Source organism: Scyliorhinus canicula, chromosome 26 (assembly GCF_902713615.1).
Source record: "Scyliorhinus canicula chromosome 26, sScyCan1.1, whole genome shotgun sequence".
Taxonomy (NCBI): domain Eukaryota; kingdom Metazoa; phylum Chordata; class Chondrichthyes; order Carcharhiniformes; family Scyliorhinidae; genus Scyliorhinus; species Scyliorhinus canicula.
In genome coordinates, this window is record NC_052171.1 from 11,405,794 (window position 1) to 11,426,520 (window position 20,727).

Sequence of the window (20,727 nt, forward strand, 5' to 3'; positions counted from 1 at the left end):
AGAATAAAGAACAAAGAAAAGTACAGCACAGGAACAGGCCCTTCGGCCCTCCAAGCCTGTGCCGACCATGCTGCCCGTCTAAACTAAAATCTACACTTCCTGGGTCCGTATCCCTCTATTCCCATCCTATTCATGTATTTGCCAAGATGCCCCTTAAATGTCACTATCGTCCCTGCTTCCACCACCTCCTCCGGCAGCGAGTTCCAGGCACCCACTACCCTCTGTGAAAAAAACTTGCCTTGTACATCTCCTCTAAACCTTGCCCCTCGCACCTTAAACCTACGCCCCCGAGTAATTGACCCCTCTACCCTGGGAAAAAGCCTCTGATGATCCACTCTGTCTATGCCCCTCATAATTTTGTAGACCTCTATCAGGTCGCCCCTCAACCTCCGTCGTTCCAGTGAGAACAAACCGAGTTTATTCAACCGCGCCTCATAGCTAATGCCCTCCATACCAGGCAATATCCTTCTGCACCCTCTCTAAAGCCTCCACATCCTTCTGGTAGTGTGGCGACCAGAATTGAACACTAAACTCCAAGTGTGGCCGAACTAATGTTCTATACAGCTGCAACATGACTTGCCAATTTTTATACTCAATGCACCGGCCGATGAAGGCAAGCATGCCGTATGCCTTCTTGACCACCTTCTCCACCTGTGTTGCCCCTTTCGGTCGAGGAGGCAGAATCTCCAGATTGTGAGATTGATCGATAGCATCGAGGGTACACAGGCCACCAAGTATGTGGCTAACTGTGCTTGGGGAGCTGGTGAGGGAGGGCTCTTTAACCAACCCCTGAGGTGAATCGATCTCACAGGTCGCTGAGGAGGAGACTAAAGGCGGGTCAGTAGCGAAGGTGATGGTGGTACGACTGCACATATATTTAGACGCGGAGAAGATTCTGTGGTGGACGAAAGAGACAACGAAGTGAACCTCAGAAGGGACTGCGATTCAGATCAGGATTCGGGTGCAGACTTGGCGAAGTGCCGGGTTGGGTTTACCAGATGTTGCATCCGAAGTTGGACGGGTCGATTAGGAGGTACTGCTGAAGAGGAGGCAGCAGCTCCAAATGGGGTTTGTGCTCGTGTTATGGGCCAGTGTTAGAGAACCCCAAAGTGTATCATGGAGTTCACCTGACCCACAACTTTAATAGATTGTGGTATGGGGAGCACACGGCCCACTCTACAGCTGTGGTACAGCAGAAATAGAAAAGTATTTTTTTGAAGCAAAACAATGTTTATTCTATGAACTCAAGTTAACCTTTTCAAAACATACAGTGAACATCTTAGCAACCATCAATTCAAATACAACCCCCAAAGAATACAATACAAAGTAATCCTTACTTTCCTTTTAACATCCATAAGACAGAAAAAACCTTTTAACAGAAGCACATCAGGTTTAAATTCACTACTGAGAACAGTTATCAGTCTGAATTCACCAAATGATCAAGAGATTGTCTTTACATGGCAGAGAGCTCAACAGTGCACCTTCTTTGGCTGGCTTCAGCTCCAACACTGAAACTTTAGCAGATTACCATTTCTAAAAGTGACATTCTCGAGACGCTAGCATCGATGGGAGTTGGTGGACAGGTACGCAGGGCCAGAAGGGTAGAGTACAAATGTGGGGAGAAGGCGAGCATGATGCTTGTGCGTTAGTTGAGGAGAACATTCCCCGATGTCGAAAGAAACGGCAAAGAGCCGTTAAATAACGAGATGTTTCTCTGCACCGTAGCCACCAAGAAACACCCCACTAAACGCGCCCAAAACTGGACTTTTTTCCAGCGAAATGGCGTTAATCATTTTTGATCTTTAAATGGCCCCATTGTTCCTGTGACTACGTTTTTACTGTACATATCTTAAATATTAGCTTGGTTGCATTGATTAAAAAACTGCTTGGAAAGCTTTGCTGTCGTTCAGCGTTTAGAATTGTACTCCGTTATGGATGCCGCAGTGTATTACTGATAATAATATTGTGCAGAGTCCGAATGACGAAGCAACGCATTAGAACACAACTTAAAAACAATAACATTTGAATCAGTTCGCCCGCTGTTAATATTTCCTCGCCGAGTCAGATAAGCATCAGGATTGGTAAATAAACTTTCATTTTGTTTTTAATCAGTTAAGGGGCAATTTAGAGTGGAAATGCACCAACCCTGGACATCATTCGGTAACGGGTGGGAGGCACGTGAAGGGTGTGCAAACTCCACACCGTGAGTGATCTACAGCAGTTTATCCAGGTCCTTGGCATCAGGAGGCAGAATCGCTAATCATGGCGGCAACATGTCACCCTGGATGAACTTCCACAAACCTGCAGGGCAGCACGGTAATATGGTGGTTAGCATAATTGCTTCACAGCTCCAGGGTCCCAGGTTCGATTCCCGGCTTGGGTCACTGTCTGTGCGGAGTCTGCACGTCCTCCCCCTGTGTGCGTGGGTTTCCTCCGGGTGCTCCGGTTTCCTCCCACAGTCCAAAGATGTGCGGATTAGGTGGATTGGCCATGCTAAATTGCCCGTAGTGTCCTAATAAAAGTAAGGTTAAGGGGGGGATTGTTGGGTTACGGGTATAGGGTGGATACGTGGGTTTGAGTAGGGTGATCATGGCTCGGCACAACATCGAGGGCCGAAGGGCCTGTTCTGTTCTGTGCTGTAATGTTCTATGTACCATTTTGCATGCAATTCTGGCCTCTTGAGAATCACTGATTTCCTCGGTCTCACCATTAGCGAGCGGGCGTGTTTGCAGAAGAGGCCATCGGGCAGCACGGTAGCACAAGTGGCTAGCACAGCGCCAGGGTCCCAGGTTCGATTCCCGGCTGGGTCACTCTGTGCGGAGTCTGCACGTTCTCCCCGTGTCTGCGTGGGTTTCCTCCGGGTGCTCCGGTTTCCTCCCACAGTCCAAAGACGTGCAGGTTAGGTGAATTGGCCATGCTAAATTGCCCTTAGTGACCAAAAAAAAAAGGTTAGGGGGGGTTATTGGGTTACGGGGGATAGGGTGGAAGTGAGGGCTTAAGTCGGTCGGTGCAGACTCGATGGGCCGAATGGCCTGCTCGTGCTCTGTATGTTCTATGTATGTCTATGTATGGCTCTTGCAAAGAGCCCCCTAGTTAAGCCCACATCACCACCCTGTCCCGGTGCCAAGTACCCCCCGCTAACCTCAGGGCAATTTAGCATGGCTCAACCATCTAACCTGCACATCTTTGGACTGTGGGAGGAAACCGGAGCACCCGGAGGAAACCCACGCACACACGGGGAGAACGTGCAGACTCCGCACAGACAGTGACCCAAGCCGGGAATCGAACCTGGGACCCTGGAGCTGTGGAGCAACCACTGTGCTACCGAGCTGCCCTATGTTTGCCTCAATGACTGTGTCTGATTATACTCTTGTGGAGCACCTTGATGTTTTATTATATAAAAGGTGTTCAATAAATTCAAGTTATTTTTGTTGAGGTGAATACCCAGTTTCATAGAACACAGAAAAAATACAGCACAGAACAGGCCCTTCGGCCCACGATGTTGTGCCGAACCTTTGTCCTAGATTAATCAGAGATTATCATAGAATTTACAGTGGAGAAGAAGGCCATTCGGCCCATCGAGTCTGCACCGGCTCTTGGAAAGAGCACCCTACCCAAGGTCAACACCTCCACCCTATCCCCATAACCCAGTAACCCCACCCCACCAGGGCAATTGTGGACACTAAGGGCAATTTATCATGGCCAATCTACCTAACCTGCACATCTTTGGACTGTGGGAGGAAACCGGAGCACCCGGAGGAAACCCACGCACACACGGGCAGAATCAGAACTAAAAATCACCGGAAAGTTCCGCAATTTTTGTACAAGATTCAAGAGCTTAGAAGAACTGCTGGCCAATCGGCCTAGTTCAAAGATTCAGTACTGCCTTGAATGTTCGTGGCATTGTCTCAGTTTCAAATACCTAACATCTTAATAATGAATGATTAACTTTGCAACACTATAACAAATGCCTTGCATCGTGACTAATTTACAGATCTATCAATCTGGTTTAAATCACATTCAGCATTCTGATACCTTGGATGTTTCCATTTTAACTGCAGCCATTTTTAATCGAATGACTAAATTTTTGGTTTCACTACTAGTAGTCGCCAAAGTGGAGGCAGCCCCCCCCAAAGGGTCAGATTCCACACGTTTACTGACAAAACCCACCACTGCTCCACCTCTGGACCCTTTCACTGCATCGATTGTCAATTCGCCACGTGCCATGTTTCTTCACGTTAAGCACGGTAGCACAGTGGTTAGCACTGTGGGTCCACAGCACCACGATCGCTTCCCGGCTTGGGTCACAGTCTGTGCGGAGTCTGCACGCTCTCCCCCGTGCCTGCGTGGGTTTCCTCCGGGTGCTCCGGTTTCCTCCCACAAGTCCCGAAAGACGTGCTTGTTAGGGTGAATTGGACATTCTGAATTCTCCCTCTGTGTACCCGAACTGGCGCCGGAATGTGGCGACGAGGGGATTTTCACAGTAACGTCATTGCAGTGTTAATGTCAGCCGACTTGTGACAATAATAAAGATTATCACTAGTAGAAAACTGGGACGATTGAAGGATAATTTGAGAAAAAGGGAGGTTGGCCACTTTGGTCGGACGAATAGAAAAACATTATTTAAATGGAGGAACCACTGATTGCTGCTGTACAAAGGGATCTGGGAGTGCTTGTATGTGAATCTCAAAAGTATGTGAATCTCATGTATGTACAGCAAGGAGGTAAATTAAGTGTTTTTTATTGAGATTGAGATGGCGGGTAAAGGAGGGACGTCTTGATACAATGACAGGGCATTGCAGCACTGCAGCGTAGTGTTCAGCACGGCTGCTTCACAGCGCCAGGGTCCCAGGTTCGATCCCGGCCTTGGGTGACTGTCTGTGTGGAGTCTGCACGGTCTCCCCGTGTCTGCGTGGGGTTCCTCCTAAACATCTTTGAATGTGGGAGCAAACCGGAGGAGACACACGCAGACACGGGGAGAACGTGCAGACTCCACAAAGCCACTCCAGGTGGGAATCGAACCTGGGTCCTTGGCACTGTGAGGCAGCAGTGCTAACCACTGCTAGACTGTCTGGTCATTCGCACATTGCTTTTTGCGGAGTGTCCTGTGTGCAAGTTGTCTGTCATGTTTTCTACATGACAACAGTGATTAAAATTCAAAAGGAGGGCAGCACGGTGGCACAGTGGTTAGCATTGCTGCCTCACGGCGCTGAGGACCAGGGTTCGAATCCCGGCTCTGGGTCACTGTCCGTGTGGAATTTGCACATTCTCCCCGTGTCTGCGTGGGTTTCACCCCCACAACCCAAAGATGTGCAGGGTAGGTGGATTGGCCACTCTAAATTGCCCCTTAATTGGAAAAAAAAAAATTGGGTACTCTAAATTTTTTTTTTTTAAATTCAAAAGGAATTCATTCGCCGTAAAGCACTTCAGCACATCTTTGCCTCCTTGCTTCAAAGCTGAGGATTTGGGCGAAAGCTGGGAAATTTCCCCACCCCCCTTCCCTGGATCCGTGGGCCAAGTGAATATCAAATAATGGCTCCACGTGACATTTCTGCTGGCTGGCAAATGAAGTGCCTTCCTACTAATCCTGACGGCACTGGCAGGTTATGGCTGGTGTGATCATTCCAGCAACAACTGGGATCAGAGAACAACCATTATTTGGGGACCATAACTCTTAAGTATCTGAAAGGAATGAGATGGACTAAATGGGATTTGAGAGCAGCAGTATAAGTGAATCCTGCACACTTGAGTTCTCAAACAACAATAACGTAGAACATACAGTGCAGAAGGAGGCCATTCGGCCCATCAAGTCTGCACCGACCCACTTAAGCCCTCACTTCCACCCTATCCCCGTAACCCAATAACCCCTCCTAACCTTTTTGGTCACTAAGGGCAATTTATCAAGGCCAATCCACCTAAACTGCCCGTCTTTGGACACTAAGGGCAATTTATCATGGCCAATCCACCTAACCTGCCCGTCTTTGGACACTAAGGGCAATTTATCATGGCCAATCCACCTAACCTGCCCGTCTTTGGACATTAAGGGCAATTTATTATGGCCAATCCACCTAACCTGCCCGTCTTTGGACACTAAGGGACAATTTAGCACGGCCAATCCACCTAACCTGCACGTCTTTGGACACTAAGGGCAATTTATCATGGCCAATCCACCTAACCTGCCCGTCTTTGGACACTAAGGGACAATTTAGCACGGCCAATCCACCTAACCTGCACGTCTTTGGACTGTGGGAGGAAACCGGAGCACCCGGAGGAAACCCACTCAGACACGGGGAGAATGTGCAGACTCCGCACAGACAGTGACCCAGCGGGGAATCGAACCCGGGACCCTGGCGCAGTGAAGCCACAGTGCGAGCCACTTGTGCTACCGTGCTGCCCAACTACCAGTAAGGCAGTTATAGATTGTACTCCTGAACTAGAGTTGTTTCTGGAAAAAGCGTTTTCAAAGAATCAGAGAGGCCCTGCAGTGCAGAAGGAGGCCAATCGGCCCATCGGGTCCGCACCGACCCTCTGAAAGAGCACCCGATCGAGGCCCATGCTAGCTCCGCAACCCAGTAACCCCACGTAACCTTTTGGACACAATTGAGTGCAATACAGAGCTGGGGAGAAATACTGTTAGTTACAGGTCTGCTCCGGGAAGCAGTTTGAAACGATTAAATAAGAGCAGTAAATAAGAAGTATATTGGCTCAACATTAAAGTGGTTTTAGTCTGAGATTTTGTGATATGGTGCATTGAAAAGGACACAGTAAATAAGCCCAGGAACAACACTGTTAGAGAATGTATGCAACGTTTTGATATCAGCACACATGATGAACTGCACACAGAATAATTGTACTTGGATTGCAGGATTAACATTGAGAGGAAGTTCAAAGCACGCTGGACATTTTTTATGGCTGTTTTGGTTGGCGTAAAAGCAGCGACCCCACATGCAAATGGCGTCGATAAACATCAGATGTTATTTTCTTCGCCAGGCGAGCAGAACAATTGCGTGATCAGCGCCGAGTCCCAGAGCAGCAGTGGGGGTCCCCGGAAGCAGCTGCGCACTGAAGCCTTTGCGCAGCAACTCGAAGCCCTGGACTGTGCCTTTGAACGGCAACACTACGCAGAAGTCTTTGCAACTGCCAACCACAACAAAGGGGAGCAGGTGAGTGAAGAGCAGCCAGCAGCCCCTGGCACAGTCACTGAAGGAAGGGTTACTTATTGAAAGGCAAAAGATGCCATTGTGTTGGAGTTTATTCCAACAGGATATATGTCCTGTGTGAACTCAGCTGAATTGGCTGGCCACCATTCGAGTCATTTGACACTTGCGTGCTGTGGAAAAACAACCATTCATCCAAACAAATTGGTAAACGTTTGCTCTGGTTGATTTAATGGCTGCCCACTGTTTTCCCTCATGCAACATCGTTCTGAATCATTCAGCCAACCTAATAACGTGGTGTACACCTATCACTAGATGTTGTCTTGAATTGACCAAATCTAGACGTGATGAGATTTAAAAGAATGACTTATAGTGATTGGATACCTGTGAATTATTGCTGTTAAAATCCTGGTAGCCCATTGGTAAAGGAGCCAATTTCGATTTAGATTTGGATTGATTCATGGATTGAAATATTACAAATAATACTTTGCACCACATAGAACATAGAGAAATTCAGCACAGAACAGGCCGTTCGGCCCACGATGTATATATGCTCAAGAAACAGCCCCGCATCTGGTTACCCACAACTGACAGCAGGGTAGCATGGTGGTTAGCATAAATGCTTCACAGCTCCAGGGTCCCAGGTTCGATTCCCGGCTGGGTCACTGTCTGTGTGGAGTCTGCACGTCCTCCCCCTGTGTGCGTGGGTTTCCTCCGGGTGCTCCGGTTTCCTCCCACAGTCCAAAGATGTGCGGGTTAGGTGGATTGGCCATGCTAAATTGCCTGTAGTGTCCTAATAAAAGTAGGGTTAAGGGGGAGGTTGTTGGGTTACGGGTATAGGGTGGATACGTGGGTTTGAGTAGGGTGATCATGGCTCGGCACAACATTGAGGGCCGAAGGGCCTGTTCTGTGCTGTACTGTTCTATGTTCTATGACACACAACAAACAATTGGTCCAAGGTATCTTTGCCAGACACAATGGGCTCGATTCAACTAAATGGGACCAAGTAGCGGGAGTCTTTTTGCCACGCGTTTGCCAGCACTCGCAACGCCGATAAACATGGCGATTCAACGTGCCTCGCATTATATCAAAGGTCTCAGCGGAGAAAGTGTGGTCGAGACCCCACATTGCCCCATTTTATACAGCGCCGCTCGCCAGAACTCCCCAGGATAGTGAGAGAGAGGGCGCCCCAATCTCCTGGGCCCCCAAAGTGATCCCTGACCCTCCCCCCCCCCCCCCCCCCCCCCCCCCCACAGCAGTGCCAGTGCACCACCCTGCCCCCAAAGAGGATGAATCTCCGGGCCTCCGATCCCTTGGGAGACCCCCGCCACGTGTGCCACTCTATCTGCTCCCCGTTTGCGGATACCAGCGCTGAGCTGCGCCCGTCCAAAGACTCCGAGGCGGAGGGGATGAACCCCAAAACCTCAGGGACCTGCACGTGAGAGCGTGACTAGCTGCCTTGCTCTCTCGCGCGGAGTTGCCCAAAGATTATCCCGTCCCCACAATGGGCGGGATTTACATCCCAACGTTTCAGGAGATCGCGTCAGATCTCACGAGGCGCTGAAAACTAGGTAGATCCCGGGAGCAGGATCGGCCACGCTACCCCACGGGGAGCTGCTTTTTGGCCAGTGCATTAAAGTGGAACTTTGCTGCCCCTAAAATAAATCGGGCCTTTGCAGCCGGTGGAGCAATGGGGCTGATGAGCCATCAATTGCACGAGAGACGAGTTGCTGTACAAAAGTTAGGCTTTACTAAGCTAGAACTTAGCCCTGCGGTCGACTACAATAAAATGGACGACCGCCGGGCGTTCCGACTATTTATACCTCGGTATGGAGGCGTGGTTAACTCAGCCTCTCGACCAATCGGAGAGCCGTCACATGACTGGTCTCAACCAATCGGTCGAGAGGCACATGACCGACCAGGGCCAATGGTAAGCCGGTGTTCTGCACCAATGGCAGACAGCTATGCAAATCACACCACCACAGGGGCCCAATAGGAAACAGGGAGCGAATAATTGTCATCTCCCTGTCTTATAATGATGGAGATCATTAGCACTGCTGCCTCACGGCGCCGAGGTCCCAGGTTCGAACCCGGCTCTGGGTCACTGTCCGTGTGGAGTTTGCACATTCTCCCCGTGTTTGCGTGGGTTTCGCCCCCACAACCCAACAATGTGCAGGGTAGGTGGATTGGCCGCTCTAAATTGCCCCTTAATTGGAAAAAATGAATTGGGTACTCTAACTTGAATTTGAAAAAATGATAGAGATCTGGTAGCGGAGACTTCCTCAAACAAGCAAACCGTCTCCCTGGTAATACGATTCCCTCAAATAATCTGCGGAAGCACCAATCAAAGAGACTCATTTTGTCAAGGGCTGGACCCACGTGACTTACGGGCCCAGTACAGAGACGAAGCATTGGCTTAAAAAGGGGTCGGTGAATGCGAAGTGAGATGGGATGAAGATCACCTCAGGTGAACCATCTTCCTCTCGCTTGAAGAGGTGAAGAAGCAGACACTATGTGCTCCTCCTTTACACAAGGAAGATTATAAACCAACAGCCCTGAATACTGAAGAATGCTTAGCAGCAGGAAAGATTATTGATTTAAGCACTCGCGTGTCACTTATTGTCAGCTGAGGGTACGAAGCTCTCCTCTGTAGATTATTACGTTGGATTGAGGTTCATGGGGTAAGGGGTCCTATAGAGTGTGAGCCTAAATTGTTCTTTCAAACAACCAGGGAAAATGGCCTCCTTCTTGCACTGCATGTTCTGTGATCTATGCCTGTGTGGTGGTATGATTTGCATAGCTGTCTGCCATTGGTGCAGAACACCGGCTTACCATTGGCCCTGGTCGGTCATGTGCCTCTCGACCGATTGGTTGAGACCAGTCATGTGACAGCTCTCCGATTGGTCGAGAGGCTGAGTTAACCACGCCCCCTTACCGAGGTAGAAATAGTCGGAACGCCTGGCGGTCGTCCATTTTATTGTAGACAACCGCAGGGCTAAGTTCTAGCTTATTAAGGCCTAACTTTTGTACAGCAACTCGTCTCTCGTGCAATTGATGGCTCATCAGCCTGGCAGTGGCTTTACCAATGTTTTGTGCTCCCAGGTTGGCTCATTGCCTTCAACACAGAGCCATCGAGCCAGCAGGCCCCATGAATCGTCAGTTGGACTGTGTTATTGAGAGCAGGCAAGTTCAAATCCCTGAAGATAGCAATCTGAGTTTATAGCACGAGTAAAAGGCAGCTGCTAGCCGATGGTCTCCCTTGGCAACGAGTATCTTAAATCACAATCTTGTTGTATCACTATTCATGTTGCAGACCCCTCTGTATCCACTTTCATCCTTAAACAATGGAATCGATGAAGGGAAGTCAACCTTGACCTCTTCCGGCAGAAATATCACTGGATCACAGGCCTACTCAGTGGTTACGGGTGAGTACGTTTTGTAAAGAGCTCTGTGGCGCGATGGCCAAACAACCGAGCAGAAAGATATGGAAATGAGGGCACGCTAAACAATGGCGGCAGGTCGAAAATTAAAACAGGGCCCAGAGTATTTACGTTGTAGGATCCACTGTGCACCGCGCACAGTGTCAACCTGCAGGGTTTTCAGTTCAGACTGTCCGTTTAAAATTAAGATTGCCCTGTTGCAAATGGTGGTGACGAAATTCTGGAGGTTCTGGAGCTCTTCCCACAAATTGCAGGGGAGAAAATGTGGAAACGACCCGACTTAAATCAGTTAACAGGGAAATGCTAAAATCGAATTATGGTAACTGGATACTGGGAAAGTAATGGTCGGATTGGGCAGAGATAACAGGCACGGTTTGGCACCGTAAGGTAGATCGTGAGAGGCCTGGCGCAGGCTTCCCAGAGGCCGTCAGGCCTCGCGAGATCTAACCAAGTCCCTTAAGGCGTCAGGATGTGAAGCATGGCAAAAAAAGGTGCTTGACCAAATGGCGCAGGCCTCAGTAGGAATTAAACCTGCCCAGGCCAGTTCACCCGATGCCTACCGGCCTCCCCGGATCTACCAGCCTCCCCAGTGAGGCTGCAGCCGGACGCCGTTCAGTAATGTGTCCACACAAATGTGGACCAGGCGGAATGGTGAAAGGGGGGGGGGTTTCCCCGGGCAATCGAAGATCCCTGGGTGGTCAGGGTTCGTGCAGAGTGGCTCCCTCGCCCGCCCCTGGAACGGCGCCAAGGTTGCACTGTCAAGCTGGCAGGATCATTGTCCGGGTGCCGGGTGGCACTGCCAAGGGTCCCATGAAAGGAGATGGGAGGAAGGGTGCGGGGAGCTGTAAGGGGGCATGGGGCAGGCTTGAGGAGGGGTGGGGGGGGGGAACCTCCACTGCGGGGCATCCATATTGAGGGGTGGAGGGTAGAGAGGGCGTGGGGTAATGACCATATGTGTTGGGGGAGGGGAGGAGGGCAGGGGGGGGTGACATTGCCCAATGGGTGGTGAGTGTAGAGCACCAACAAGCTCACTTAGAGATTGGGGGGGGGTGCCAAGTTGGCATTTTGTGTGCCCGCGCAATTGGGACGGGGGTGCCCTGCATGGGTGTTTGGAAAGCTGGGAGACCCTCCCATTTGCGGGGACCGTATTTTTCCCCAAAAATATACTTTATTCATAAAATTTATAATAAACATTAGAGAACATTTCAAATTGTCTTGACTGTAAATCCCATCAAAGTTACACATTCCCTTGTCTTTCTTTCATTCAATTGGGATAGCGTTACACACATATCCTTCTTTACGTTACTATTCTTTCTTGAATATTTACATTGCTTTGTTTCTTTAATACATTGTGGTATTGAAGACGCGGACCGAGGGGTTTTACACTGTTACCCACCCCTCGGTGTACATTTGCTGGTCAGACCTTACACGGTGGTCTTCCCCCATTGCGCCTTGGCGGCAGCTGCCCCAAGCTTGAGTGCGTCCCTCAGCACGTAGTCCTGGACCTTGGAATGTGCCAGTCTGCAACACTCGGTCGAGGACAGTTCTTTGCACTGGAAGATCAGCAAGTTTCGGGCAGACCAAAGAGCGTCTTTCACCGAGTTGATGACCTTCCAGCAGCAGTTGATATCTGTCTCGGTGTGTGTCCCTGGAAACAGCCCGTAGAGCACAGAGTCCTGTGTTACTGAGCTGCTCGGGATGAACCTTGACAGATACCACTGCATCTCACTCCAGACCTGTTTTGCAAAGGCACATTCCACAAGGAGGTTTGTGACTGTTTCATTTCCCCCACAACCACTCCGAGGGCAGCATGCATTGATGCTGAGCCTTCGGGTGTACATGAAGGATCTGACAGGGAGGGCCCTTCTCACCACCAGCCAAGCGAGGTCTTGGTGCTTGTTTGAAAGTTCTGGTGATGAGGCATTCTGCCAGATGGCTCTGACAGTCTGCTCAGGGAACCATCCAACATCCTCCACAGTCTCCTTTTCTCTGAGGGTCTCGAGGACATTACGTGCTGACCACTGCTTCATTGCCTTGTGGTCAAAGGTGTTTCCCTTCAAAAATGTTTCCACGAAGGATAGGTGGTACGGTACGGTCCAACTGCTTGGAGCGTTCCGCGGCAATGAGGCCAGGCCCATCCTTCGTAACACCGGGGACAGGTAGAACCTCAGTATGTAGTGACACTTGGTGTTTGCATACCCGGGGTCTACGCACAGCTTAATGCAGTTTCACACAAAGGTGGCCATCAGGATGAGGGCGGCGTTGGGTACGTTCCTCCCTCCTTTATCTAGAGGCTTGTACATTGTGTCTCTTCGGACCCGGTCCATCTTGGATCTCCAAATGAATTTGAAGATGGCCCGGGTGACTGCTGCGGCGTAGGTCCGGGTGATGGGCCAGACCTGCGCCACCTACAGTAACACCGAGAGTACCTCACATTTGTGTGGGACCAGAGCGAGAACAGGGCTCACTCGAGGTCTCAACTGCGAAGAGGTTGAATCCCAAAGCCTGGGGTACCTTGTATATCTGCACATTAGAGTGGGACGAGCTGACCATAAATCTGTGAGAAAGTGATCACACCCGCAATGGGCTCACGTTGGAGTAGACCCCGGGAGCAGAATCTCCCAGCTTTTATCATCCACCCTGTGCCGTGGCGAACGGCTTTTCAGAGGCTGCGTGGCCATTGGATCGTCCATGACGTGTGGGCTAAACCGGTGAGAAACACCCCAGGACCCAAAAAAAGTGACTAAGGCGTTGTTTGATCGCAGAGCCGATGGGAAACTCCCTGGAAACACAAACGAACAGAAATGTTTGCATTAAATTCCGCCCAACATGGCTTCATAAACGGGAAATCATGCTTGGTGAACCAGCTTGTGTTTTTAGATAAGGTAACTTGCAGAATAAATAAGGGGTTACCAGTGGATGAGGTATATTTGTATTTTCAGTTAAGGTTTCACACAGGAGGTTTGTAAATAGAAGTAGGGAACATAAAATTGGGGTACGGCACTGGTATGAATTGAAAGCAGGTTAATGGACAGAAGAGAGGAATACATGGTTCATTCTCAGCTTCGCAGGCTGTGACTAGTGGGGGACTGTTACTTCTTTGAAATTTAAAGGGCCCAATTCTTTTTTTCCAATTAAGGGGCAATTTAGCATGGCCAATCCACCTACCCTGCGCATCTTTGGGTTGTGGGGGCGAGACCCACGCAGACACGGGGGAGAATGTGCAAACTCCACACGGACAGTGACCCAGGATTGAACCCGTGTCCTCAGCGCCGTGAGGCAACAGTGCTAACCTCTGGAAAACCAGAAAACTGAGAGGGCGGAATTGAGAGGCAGCAGGGTAGCATGGTGGTTAGCATAAATGCTTCACAGCTCGAGGGTCCCAGGTTCGGTTCCCGGCTGGGTCACTGTCTATGCGGAGTCTGCACGTCCTCCCCGTGTGTGTTCCTCCGGGTGCTCCGGTTTCCTCCCACAGTCCAAAGATGTGCGGGTTAGGTGGATTGGCCATGCTAAATTGCCCGTAGTGTCCTAATAGTAAGGTTAAGGGGGGGTTGTTGGGTTACGGGTATAGGGTGGATACGTGGGTTTGAGTAGGGTGATCATTGCTCGGCACAACATCGAGGGCCGAAGGGCCTGTTCTGTGCTGTACTGTTCTAATCTAATCTAATCTAATCTAACCTTTACAAACACATGGATAGGATGGGTATAGAGGGATACGGCACAAGGAAGGGCTGAGGGTTTCGACAAAGGCTGGCATCATGACCAGTACAGGCTTGGAGGGCCGAAGGGCCTGTTCCTGTGCTGTATTGTTCTTTGTTCTAATGTTCATATGGAGTGTAGTACTCCTCGGTAGCGAAGATGTGTGAAGAGATCAGTTCAGTCCATTAGAGAGTCATTTAGGAGTCTGGTGACAGTGGGGAAGAAGCTGTTTTTGAGTCTGTTCGTGCGTGTTCTCAGACTTCTGTATCTCCTGCCCGATGGAAGAAGTTGGAAGAGTGAGTAAGCCGGGTGGGAGGGGTCTTTGATTATGCTGCCCGCTTTCCCCAGGCAGCGGGAGATGTAAATGGAGTCAATGGATGGGAGGCAGGTTCGTGTGATGGACTGGGTGGTATTCACAACTCTCTGAAGTTCCTTGCGGTCCTGGGCCGAGCAGTTGCCATACCAGGCTGTGATGCAGCCCGATAGGATGCTTTCTATGGTGCATCTGTAAAAGTTGGTCAGGGTTAATGTGGACATGCTGAATTTCCTTAATTTCCTGAGGAAGTATAGGCGCTGTTGTGCTTTCCTGGTGGTAGCGTCGAACGGAGTGGGCCAGGACAGATTTTTGGAGATGTGCACCCTTAGGAATTTGAAACTGCTAACCATCTCCACCTCGGCCCCGTTGATGCTGACAGGGGTGTGTACAGTACTTTGCTTCCTGAAGTCAATGACCAGCTCTTTAGTTTTGCTGGCATTAAGGGAGAGATTGTTGTTGTTTTTCTCATCCCCATTCCTTGGGTAATAATGCAGAGAGTACAACCCTTGAGGACCTGTTCTTGTTCCAAGATCCCAATTTTCCCCAAACAGTTCCTCTTTTCTCATCTTCGCTGTGTTGTTTGTCCGAACATGGGCCACACCCTCCCTGGTCCTACTTGCAAAGGATGCTATCCCTTGCCCCTACCACTTGTCTTTTTGCTACCCTCTGCTTGAATAGTCCCCTGTACCATGGTGCAATGGCCAGCTAGCTCAACCGGCCTACAATACTTTTCCTCGTCCACACAGGGAACCTCGTACCAGTTGGACAAGGTCAAGAACTGAGGCTCCTCCATTTCTGAATTCAGAATCCCTCCACCTGCCTCACTTGCAGTCATACCCTGCTGTCCCTGACATCTGGCCAAATTTGCGATCCTCCATCTACGCGGCGTAACTGCCTCGCGAAACGAAACACCCGGGACGCTCCGACTCCAGCTCATCAATTCTTGAGCCGAAAGTCCGCGCGCAACAAACACTTGCTGCAGATGTGTTAACTGCAGCTCGGGATGGGAATCGACCGACTCCCACGTCACGCAGTTACAGCACATTGCCTTCTCAACCACATGAACATCACTGTTGTTTAGGGCAACAACAAAGATCTCTCTCCTGCATAACCAGTGTCTCTTTCACTGGCGAATAATGATTTTCTAATTGTCATGTGAGAGTACCTTTAAGAAATGTGTGTTTATAAATAGGTGTGTATATAAATATCTGTAGTGAGAGTACCTTTAAGAAATAGGTGTTTATAAATAGGTGTGTACATAAATATCTGCAGTGAGAGTACCTTTAAGAAATAGGTGTTTATAAATAGGTGTGTATATAAATATCTGCAGTGAGAGTACATTTAAGAAATGGGTGTTTATAAATAGGTGTGTATATAAATATCTGTAGTGAGAGTACCTTTAAGAAATAGGTGTTTATAAATGGGTGTGTATATAAATATCTGCAGTGAGAGTACCTTTAAGAAATAGGTGTTTATAAATGGGTGTGTATATAAATATCTGTAGTGAGGGTACCTTTAAGAAATGGGTGTTTACTACTGAAGTGATGTCAGAGAGTGGGTGGAGCTGGGCTGTCTGTCAGCTTTTTCCTTTCGTTTTTGAGCAGGCTGCAGGGTATGTTTTAGTTTTGTTTTCAGCGTTGGAGCTGAAGCCAGACCGAGCAGGTGCACTGCTGATCTCTCTGCCATCAAAAGACCATCTCTTGAGCATTTGGGGAATTCAGAATTATAAATGTGTTCAGTGGTGACTTTAACCTGATGTGCTTCTGATAAAGGTTTTGTTTTTAAGTTGTATGAATGTTAAAAAGGAAAGCTTAAAGGTTTACTCAGTGTTGTATTCTTTGGGGGTTGTATTTGAATTGATAGTTGCTAGGATGTTCACTGTATGTTTTAAAAAGGGTAACTTGAGTTCAGAGAATAAACATTGTTTTGCTTTAAACAATACTTTTCCATTTCTGCTGTCCCACACCTGTAGAGTGGGCCGTGTGCTCCCCATACCACAATCTATTAAAAGGTGCCAGGTGAACTCCATGATACACTTTGGGGTTCTCTAAACCCTGGCCCATTATATAATGTAAGAGGCCCACTATTAGACCTTTCACTGTGATTTTTTACTCTCCATTCTTGTAACCTATTCTTCCGGTCCATATACCTCTCACCTTGACGATCATCTTGGACGTCCAACCATTATTTAAATTTGCCGGTAGCTTTTCCCACATGTCCCACAGTAGCTGCATTGCTCAATTCTGTGGAGCCTGATTCGAGAATCCGTACAGTACAGCAGGAGGCCATTCAACCCATCAAGTCTGCACCGACCCTCCGAAAGAGCCCTCAATCCAGGGACACGGAAAAAATGTATTAACTATTTACAACTATTGTCAAGACACATAGATCATAGAATTTACAGTTCAGAAGGAGGCCATTTGGCCCATCGAGTTTGCACCGGCTCTTGGAAAGAGCACCCTACCCAAGGTCAACACCTCCACCCTATCCCCATCACCCAGTAACCCCACCCAACACTAAGGGCAATTTTGGACACTAAGGGCAATTTATCATGGCCAATCCACCTAACCTGCACATCTTTGGACTGTGGGAGGAAACCGGAGCACCCGGAGGAAACCCACGCAGACACGGGGAGGATGTGCAGACTCCACACAGACAGTGACTCAAGCCGGAATCGAACCTGGGACCCTGGAGCTGTGAAGCGATTGTGCTATCCACAATGCTACCGTGCATTGCTAAGCACCAGGCTCCTTCCATGGACATCTCTCTCTGAGTTTGTGAGACACATGTCCTTCTTTGCTAGAGGGATGGAGTTTAAGACTAGGGAGGTTATGCTGCAATTGTATAAGGTGTTAGTGAGGCCACACCTGGAGTGTTGTGTTGAGTTTTGGTCTCCTTACCTGAGAAAGGACGTACTGGCGCTGGAGGGTGTGCAGAGGAGATTCACTAGGTTAATCTCAGAGCTGAAGGGGTTGGATTACGAGGAGAGGTTGAGTAGACTGGGACTGTACTCGTTGGAATTTAGAAGGATGCGGGGGGATCTTATAGAAACATTTAAAATTATGAAAGGAATAGATAGGATAGATGCGGGCAGGTTGTTTCCACTGGCGGGTGAAAGCAGAACTAGGGGACATAGCCTCAAAATAAGGGGAAGTAGATTTAGGACTGAGTTTAGGAGGAACTTCTTCACCCAAAGGGTTGTGAATCTATGGAATTCCTTGCCCAGTGAAGCAGTTGAGGCTCCTTCTTTAAATGTTTTGAAGATAAAGATAGATCGTTTTTTTGAAGAATAAAGGGATTAAGGGTTATGGTGTTCGGACCGGAAAGTGGAGCTGAGCCCAAAAAAGATCAGCCATGATCTCATTGAATGGCGGAGCAGGCTCGAGGGGCCAGATGGCCGACTCCTGCTCCTAGTTCTTATGACCTGACATACTGATATTTATATGAGCTATTAGCAGAATAGCTGTTAACCATTTAGCCGAGATCCTTACACATCCCAAGTCTTCCAATTTACTTGTTAATTATTTGCACAGTCTACTTCCCCCCTCCACACCCACTTCCCCCCTCCACAACCCCTCCCCCCCCCCCAACACCTTCAGATCACTCCGCCTATTTCCTGAATGATAGGAAAATGCACGAGCTTGACTGGTCTGCTGGATCGTGGGTCTTGTTTCTTGTGGGGAAGGGTTGGGAGCAAAATGTTCTTGGTGGCTCTCTCTGAGGAACTTCTGATTCGAACATCTAGCCTTGCCAAACGGGCAACAAAAGTGCAAAGAATTCCCCAGTTTAACCCCCCATCCACCACTTAAACCACAAGGCCGACGAGCGGGCAATCAGTGCCGAAGGGCCTCCGCCGGCCGGCGCGAGTTGGCGCATGCGCAGAACCGCCGGCGTGTTTCCTGCGCATGCGCAGGGGGTTTCTTCTCCACGGCGGACCGTTACAGAGGCTGGCACGCGGAGGGAAAGAGTGCCCCCGCGGCACGGGCCGGCCCGCAGATCGGCGGGCCCCGATCGCGGGCCAGGCCACCGTGGCCCGCTAACTGCCCTCCAAGCCAGGCCCCGACCATGTCTATTTCACGCCGGCGGGACTGGCCGAAAACGGGTGGCCGCTCGGCCCATCGGTGCCCGGAGAATTGCTGGGGGGGGGGCGCTGCCAAAGGCCCCAACCAGCGCGGCTCAATGCCCGCCCCCACCCGAAAACCGCCGCCGGAGAATTTGGCAAAGCCCCTTCGGAGCGGCTGGGCGGAATTCACGCCTCCCCCCACCCCCGGCGATTCTCCAACCCGGCCGGGGGGGAGGGGGGGAGGGGGAGTTTGAGTTTGCAATTAATCCCGATGAAATATATGATTGAACCTGAATAGTTTTAAAGCCGCCATACTCCCAGATGACTAAAGGCTGCTTTCCACTTTGAGCGGGAAGAGCTGACAGATGGGGATTTAACCGGAGGATGACCACAACTCAGGCGGGAGGCAAGTTTGAGAGGGCGGGGCTTCATGAACAAAGAACAAAGAACAATACAGCACAGGAACAGGCCCTTCGGCCCTCCAAGCCTGTGCCGACCATGGTAACGGCCTAAACTAAAACCGGCAGCCCTTATGGAGTCCGTATCCTTCCGTTCCCACCCTATTCACACATTCATGAATATGCATGAACTATTATTCATGAATTATAGTTTTATTACTATGTTGGACAACTACTGTCCGAATATCACACCTTATTACCTTACTGGAAACTTGTCATTCCTTATTGCCCTCTTTGTAATGCACAATCCCCAGAATTCAAGTCAATCTCACACAGTTCCATCTGATCTTTGAAAATGTGTCACAATTGTGTGGGAAGGGCTGATTGATCAGAGGACCTTGACTTGTTCATCGTTGTACGTCTGTTTCCATTACATTCGTCATTCCAACATACAGAGGGGTAGCACAGGGGTTAGCACTGTTGCTTCACAGCACCAGCATCGATTCCCGGCTTGGGTCACTGCCTGTGCGGAGTCTGCAACGTTCTCCCCGTGTCTGCGTGGGTTTCCTCCGGGTGCTCCGGTTTCCTCCCACAAGTCCCCGAAAGACGTGCTGTTAGGGTGAATTGGACATTCTGAATTCTCCCTTTGTGACCCGAACAGACGCCGGAATGTGGCGACTAGGGGATTTTCACAGTAACTTCATTGCAATGTTAATGTAAGCCTACTTGTGACAATAAAGATTATTATTATGTTACCTTGAGCTTGCCAAATATTTTCTGAGATTTCAGCCTTGATGAAATACCTCCATGCATGTAACTCATTCAAATGTGCAGAAAAAAGGACAATTAATCGCATCCCCTGCAAGGTCTGGGAGACTGCTACAGGAGGCAATTTGGGATTCCTCCCATTGGCCAGTTGATCGAGACTATACCCACCAGCCATCAGATTGTTTCCATTCACTGCCCCTACCAATGAACTTCCAATTTGGTTGACCTGCTGATATTTTGTGCAATATTCACCAAATGATGTCTCTCAGAGTCCACTGTTAAAGTGGCCACATTTTCACATCTGGGGCGGGATTCTCCGCCCCCCCCCCTCCCCGCCCGGTCGGATAATCGCCGGGGGGCCGGCCTCATTCCCGGCCTCAATCCCGGCCCCGCCGTCTCCAGAAGTCTCCAGCGCCAGAGATTCGGCAGGGGGCGGGAATCGGGCCTGTTCCCCCCCCCCCCCCCCCCCCCCCCCCGCACCCCCGGTGATTCTCCGGCCCGCGATGGGCCAAAGTCATGCCAGTCCCGCCGGCGGGAATCAAAACACCTGCCTTACCGGCGGGTCCAGGCGGCGCGGGCGGGCTCCGGGGTCCTGGGGGAGAGGGGGGGGGGGCGCGGGGCGATCTAGCCCCGGGGGGGTGCCCCCACGGTGGCCTGGCCCGCGATCGGGGCCCACCGATCGGCGGGTGGGCCTGTGCCCTGGGGGCACTCCTTTCCTTCCGCGTTCGCCATAGTCTTCGCTGAAGGTGTGGGGGACACAGCAGACCACCACAGGGCGGGTGACCCTCTGAAGGGGTGGAAGGGGGGGTGGGGGGGTGGGAGCAGGGCGCCACCAGATCAGTCGAGGCATTGGAACTGAATTTCGAGCAGTCGGACGCACCGCTCA

The 20,727-nt window shown here is 50.1% G+C and overlaps 1 protein-coding gene across 3 annotated transcripts in view; it reads left to right on the forward strand.

Moving 5' to 3' along the window:
* The window catches only part of pax8 (paired box 8), a 148,727-nt gene that overhangs the window by 90,788 nt on the left and 37,212 nt on the right, over positions 1-20,727 (forward strand). For all 3 annotated transcript variants that reach the window (XM_038785334.1, XM_038785335.1, XM_038785336.1), the window contains 2 exons: positions 6,991-7,163; positions 10,471-10,582. In XM_038785334.1, the coding sequence (XP_038641262.1) occupies positions 6,991-7,163; positions 10,471-10,582 (285 nt within the window). The remainder of the gene's footprint in view (positions 1-6,990; positions 7,164-10,470; positions 10,583-20,727) is intronic.